The 6,850-nt window shown below is 33.0% G+C and overlaps 1 protein-coding gene across 2 annotated transcripts; it reads left to right on the top strand.

Moving 5' to 3' along the window:
- The first annotated feature begins 3,374 nt into the window (after positions 1-3,374).
- LOC110647900 (trihelix transcription factor ASR3) lies at positions 3,375-6,576 on the top strand. Of its 2 annotated transcripts, XM_021801933.2 has the most exons (3): positions 3,376-4,328; positions 4,838-4,879; positions 6,041-6,576. In XM_021801933.2, exons 1-3 carry the CDS (start codon positions 3,617-3,619, stop codon positions 6,328-6,330), a joined length of 1,044 nt encoding a protein of 347 aa, XP_021657625.1. In that variant the 5' UTR covers positions 3,376-3,616; the 3' UTR covers positions 6,331-6,576. The 2 variants fall into 2 exon arrangements, with proteins under 2 accessions (XP_021657626.1, XP_021657625.1); XM_021801934.2 differs by lacking the exon at positions 4,838-4,879 and having other exon boundaries at positions 3,375-4,328.
- Positions 6,577-6,850: the final 274 nt, after the last annotated feature.

The raw sequence follows: 6,850 nt of genomic DNA, 5'->3' as shown, positions 1-6,850 counted from the left end.
AAAGGAAATAAAATAAAATAATAATTTTATATTTTTTTAACATAAACCTGGTTAAGGAATCTTTATAAAATAAAATTAAAGTTCGATTTTAAGTAATAAATTTAATTTAAGAAAAATAAAACACGTGAAAAATTTAAAAATAAATTATAAAAATTATCCTTCGATATATATATATAAGAATACAGAATTGGAAATCAGGTATTGCGTGCGCTCAAATTCTAATAACTTGCCAAACTAATAAGACTCTTGTGCAAATACAGCAAAATAATGAATTGACACGACTCCCCCAATTTGTCTCTTGCGCTACCTAACACTGTTATCTTATACTTACCCGCAAAATGCCTAGTATAAGTGCAACAATCTTCTTGCCAAAGGCAGAGTGACACATTACCGAAATTAGATGATTATTGGCATTCCAGGATTTGCTTGTCATTAACCAATTCCATGGATTTGCAATTCCACAGGTTGAGAGAATCCCATTAATTTCTTTGGTTTGCCATTTCTGATTGGCTCTTGGGAGCAATTTCTTATGCTCTTTTTTTTTCTTAAATTCAATATTCGGGTTTTTGTCCAAAGTCAGAACCCAACTGCCTTGAAGAAGACACTTGAGCCAAAAAGATTTTAAGAGATTTCATATTTACTAAAATTGAAATAAAAGAATTATGAAAATGAACAAATACCCAAATCTTCCATGGACTGTGGAACTGGGAAATAAAAAGCTAACAGTCACAGAGGTAAATTTAAAAAGTGGGAATGAAAAAGTAACAATCGGATCAGATTAGACCCAAAAACCAAACAATCCAATCCAAATTCCGGTTGGAGTTAACATCAACAACATATGAGAGTTTGAGCTGTGATTAAGATTAGAGATGAGTAATTAATGGGCGTGGGAGACATCACTAACTCCTCAATTGCTTCTAGTAGCAAAAGCCATAATTAGGAGATAATTCTTGTGATTAAGATAATTCTGGACCCACTTATGCTCCTCCAACAAACCCAGTGAATCAAACACCATGTCCTCAATCAGATTCTACTTGTTCATGGTGGCCCCTCTCCTCTAATCAAACATTACCATACACTCATGTGTTCTGGTTATACTAAATAATAAAAAATTATCAGCTAGTATTTGAGGGTTATAATCTCTAGTAACCCTTAAAAATATATATGCAATGCAAAGGTTACATAAGCAGCTTAAGCTAAATGATGTTTGAAGAGGTTTTGTGAATGAGACTTTTCTAATTGACGAAAATGGCCTAGAAATGGAAATAAAAATTAGAAAAGGAAACCACTAGCCAGCCAAAGGGTAGGGAAGGGATTGGAATGTGATGGAAAGCTGGTCCCCATTACATCACAGGGAGAATGTGACCCCTCGCTTACCCTCCCTAATCGCTGCCCTAATCAAAGTAATTATACGGTAAAACGGTGATGTGATGTAAGGAAGATAACAAGCAAAGATAATATGAGAAAATCCCTCTATTGAAATTTAAATTTAATTAATATTTTTAAAATTCAAATACACCTTAAATTTAATTATTATTTCTTAAAATAAATTCAGATCTATTTAATTTTATTTATTTTAATTAATAATTTATATAAAAATTATTTAATTAATAATTTATATTTTAAAAATTTATAAATATTCTTATAAAAATATATATTTTATATTTAATTAAATATTTATATAAACAGGTTCGAGTAATAAATACTCAATACGTAAAATTCAAATTCAACCAAAATCTGACATGAACCTTTCATTGGTATTATTTTTAAAATCCACACTCATCTTAATTTATTTTAATTTATCATTTTATGTAATATATCTAAATAAATTATAACTTTATTATATAATTTATCTATAATCAGACATGTACATCACAAAGCTTCCATCTACTGATTAATAAAATATAATTAAATATTACATGGTTCTTTGATTTAAAACTTTAGCGTTAGGTAAATTCATTCAATCCAAAAGAAAAGGGCACGCATAGGGGCATTGGTATCTAAATTTTTTGTCGAAAGTCTAAACAACAACAACAACAAAAGAGTGGCTTTAAAATGGAGGGGCCATGCTTAAGCATTAGCCATTAAGCGAAGATTAGGGCAAATGATTGAGATAAAGAGTGGCATTAAAGAAAAAATTTTCCTTAATGGTAGGGCAGGAGGCTTATTACTTTTTTTTTTTAATTTATTTAATATTATTGTTAGAACTATTATTCAATATATATATATATATATATATATATATATTAAATTAATTTAAAATTAATTTTAATATAATTTATTTATAAAACATTTAAAATCATAATATAATTTTAAATAAACGGTTTAAGTACCTGTTATTAGGGGTGTACACAGAAATCGATAAACTAATTAATCCAACTAATCCTGAATAAATTCAAATCGAAATTAGTGGGTTTTATATATTTAAATATTGATTACAATTTGAGAATAATTATAAATTAAATTTTCGATTTGAGTTTCGAGTGACATAATAAAAACCGAATCCAATTTTGTGTATATATATATATATATATATATATACATATATATATATATATATATATATATATATATATATAAAGAGAAATACGTTAATAACTTTATTTTATGTTTTATTTTTATTGAATAATATATTTTAAGTTAATATTTTTTAATTAATAAATAATAATATGTATATAAAAAAGATTTAATAAAAATTAAATTATAAAAATAAAAAAATATTAAAACAAGTGAAAATCACTCAAATTAAACCTAATCCGCTTATTTTAAAAATTGAACATATATAATTTTGTAATTTAATTTGTTAGTTTCAGTTTGAATATTATTAAAATTGACTTTTTCAGTTTAGTTTGATAAAATATATTGAATTTAGCCAAATCAACCCATGTACACCCTATCCATTTAATTAAATAGATAATTTAATTAAAAATTACCCAAATTCATTTTATTAGGTTTAGGTATATCCCAATCATATTCAAAGAAAGAAAGGTAAAATTTGAAGTTTTCCTTAAGTTGACAAAAAATTTAAAGGATAAATAATAAATGGTTTGGGTAAAAAAAAAATGAAAAGGATACGTGCTGCAGGAAAGGTGGCCCAAAAAGAAACAAGTTTAAAAAAAAAAAAATATATATATATATATATATATATATATATATTGCCAAGAAAAAGACCCATAAGGGCCTTGTCAAGGGTGCCATTGGCCTGTCCAAAACAAGAAAGTAACCTTACCTTATTATGCCATTAGCTTATCCAAGAAACTAAATCAAACCCCATTAATTAAAGATTATTCAAGATATGACCAAAAATTAATTATACCCTTAATTATGGATTAAGGGTCTAGTCAATAGCTATACAATGGACTCAGTAAAAAAAATAAACCACCAATCCCACAAAACCAATGCCCTCTCCCTCTCCCTATCTTCTAGTTTAGTACTACTGCCTCTCTCTCTCTCTCTCTCCTCTCTTTCTTCCCTTCTCTTCTCAATCTTTACGGGGAAGGATGATGAGGGATGACCCTCTCATATAAGAGACGTAACGGACTTTCCATTAAACGCCGTTACTTCCCTGCCATTTTTTTGACTCACGTGCCTTCGAAATATTTCCTTTCACTTAATAATGGTTTTAGAGCAGCAATTAAACTTGGCAACAAATACCGTTCACGGCGACCCCACTAACGTCGTTGACAATCGCCCACCGTCCATCGACGGCGGAGATGACGGCAGCAAAGCCCCTAGACTCCCTCGCTGGACTAGGCAAGAGATTCTCGTCCTCATACAAGGCAAGAAAGTCGCCGAGAACCGGGTAAGGCGAGGCCGGACGGCCGGCATGGCTTTCGGCTCCGGTCAGGTCGAACCCAAGTGGGCGTCGGTTTCATCATACTGTAAAAGGCACGGGGTGAACCGGGGACCCGTTCAGTGCCGCAAGAGGTGGAGCAATTTAGCTGGTGATTATAAGAAGATAAAAGAATGGGAAACTCAGATACGCGAGGAAACGGAGTCGTTTTGGGTGATGAGGAACGACTTAAGGAGGGAAAGGAAATTGCCAGGCTTTTTCGATAGGGAGGTTTATGATATTCTGGATGGAGTTGGGGGTGTTTCGCCGGCCGCGCCGGGGCTCGCGCTGGCTTTGGCTCCATCGACGGAGCCTGCGGAAGATGTGGAAATGGTTTTTGATAGCGGGAGGAGCGCGGCGGCTGAAGATGGGCTCTTTTCAGACTTTGAGCAGGAGGAGGCCAGTGGGAGTCCAGACAAGGTGGCGTCTGCTGCTAAGGAGGTTCCACCAATAAAGGCGGCAGCGGCGGGAGTGGCTGCTCCTGTACCAATTTCAGGTAACTGGAGGCTTTTTGAATAATTATTTAAAGGTTTTGGGCCATTTGGCCTTTTTGCTTTGTTTTTCCCTTGTAAAGAAGCAGAATTTATCTGGGGTTTATACAATAATTGTGGTTGGTCTCAATTCCTTATAGGGATTATCATATATTTCTTTTTTGGGCTTGTGTAGCATAGATTTTAGATTTTTTTTTTTTAGAGAAAAATGATTTTATAAAGTTGTTGTGGGGCTCTAATTAATGAATGGTGGGAGTTGGCTCTCTATGTTTCTTTTGTTTGCTCCTATTTTCTCCTTCGTTTGGGTTAAAAGAACATACTCCATCGTTGCTCCTATCCATCTCCTATCCTGTTCTATTTATTTCTTTTGTATATATACATATTTTTTTTTATTGGCAGGAGTGTTTGTAAATAATAAAATTATGCTTTTTGGTTAGCCTCTGATATTTTACATTTGTAAAATTCCTGCTGATATTTAATTTTTTATATTTTAAAATTTTCTTTTGATATTCAGAGAAGCAGTACCAACCAGCTCTACAAGCTGATCAAGCTCAAGGTAACATGATTGTGACACGTGTATGTTGTTTCTGGTTGTGTTGCTTTTCTTTTATAGGACTAGATAATCTTCTTCTTCTTCTTCTTATTATTATAGCATCCAGTTTTGAGTTTTTCAACCGTTCCCCAGTTCTCCCTTTTTTTTTTATAAGAATTATGTGCCTTTTGGTATGACTGGAAGTAACTCCTATTGCATATTGTCAAACATTTTGAGAGTTCAAATTTCAATTAGATATAAATTGCATTTCATTTCAGACTTCTACTTTAAGCAAAGTGTTTCAACAAATGAATTGACAATGATAATTGTTATTATGAAGCTAAATAAAGAACATAAATGAGTTGCAAATTGAAAACTAATCGAGTTATGGATATATGATCAAGTGTCGTGACTAGTCTGTGACTCCATGATCTATCATCACCTTTGGGGATTTCATGTAGACCCTTCAATCCAGCATGTCATGATAAATTTTCAGCTCATGTGAAAATAATTCACCATCTTCTTTTTCAATGAGACTTGGAAACTGACTTTCAGCTATGCCTATCACAACTTCTGGATGATATATTACTCTAGTTTCAGTCGTACTTTAGTTTATGTTTAAATGTTAAAAATCAATACAAAATTTGGTGTTTGAAGGACATGTAAGCAGGCAACTGAGACTAGATTTACTTTTCATACTGTTAACACCACCTTTTAATGTAAATCATGGTTAGAATCTGTAAATTGGCAGAAAGCTGGATAGGGACTAAATCACTCTTTGTACTTTTGTTGGTTTGATGAATCAAATAAGCCAATGGAGCTATAATAAGATAGGTATCTGTATCTAGAAATCTTTAGGCCCTTAAGCTTCTTCCTTTCTCCCCCACTGTTGAAAAATAAATACATTGAAGATTTTTATAGTCTGGATCTTGGACAGAAATTCTTCAGTTGCTTGGAAGATATAAAATATTCCTGTTGCATCACATTGCATTGAAATGTATTTTTCTCAATGTTGATCCATGGTTGCCCGTATCCTAGCGTAACTTCTTCCCAAGCTTAAGGTACTGGTATCTGCACCATGAATAATGAAGTGCTGTAACACTTGCTGAGTGTTGATAACAAAATTTCACTTTATTATTGTTACTGATAAAACTGTTTTTCAGACTCATCTTTTACTCTCTGCAGGTACAACGAATGAGAAACATCCTGCTTCCAATCCTGAGGTGGGTTCTGCTTCACACGAGAATCGGAAACGGAAACGACTCACAACAGACGGGGATGAAGAAACAATCAATGTCCAGAATCAGTTGATTGATGTCTTGGAAAAGAATGGTAAGATGCTTACTGCTCAACTTAAAGCGCAGAACACCAATTTCCAGCTGGACCGGGAGCAGCGGAAGGACCACGCAGACAGCTTGGTTGCTGTTCTTAATAAGCTTGCTGATGCTCTCGGCAAAATTGCTGATAAATTGTAGCAGAAGGCAATCTGAAGACTGTACATAATGAAGTTCCTCTCTTAGTTCCATAGAAGATAGTTGGGGTTGAAGTATTGGTGAATTAATTTTGAAGATTTGTCTAGGACCACATTCAAGATGGCTTTCACATCCTTTTTGTTTTCTTCCATTCTCTGAATATTTTTTTTCTTTACATTTTGACACTTTTTGGCTTTGCGCTGCCTATAGGGTTCATACACAGATAATAAACTTGAAGATTTTAGTGTAGATACCACATTCTGTTTCTTTAGTGTTAATTATATGTCCAGAGAGCTTATACGGATGGTAAAAGACGATCTCTATATTCATTAAAAGCTTGTGGAGATTCAGCCATTCAACGTGGAATATGTTGATAATAGTGACTTAGATTCATCCCAGAAACATTGAGAACTTTCTTGTGCTCTGTACTGTCTTTTTTTTTTTTTAGCCCATCAACGCATGATATTTGGGGCTGTATGATTAACGAAATGTGTGAGGCGTTAATTCGTGCTTTGTAAGTAGC

This window comes from Hevea brasiliensis, chromosome 5, assembly GCF_030052815.1.
Source record: "Hevea brasiliensis isolate MT/VB/25A 57/8 chromosome 5, ASM3005281v1, whole genome shotgun sequence".
NCBI classification, from domain to species: Eukaryota; Viridiplantae; Streptophyta; class Magnoliopsida; order Malpighiales; family Euphorbiaceae; genus Hevea; species Hevea brasiliensis.
Note: the sequence above shows the minus strand (reverse complement) of the source record. Positions and strands in the feature narration are given on the sequence as shown.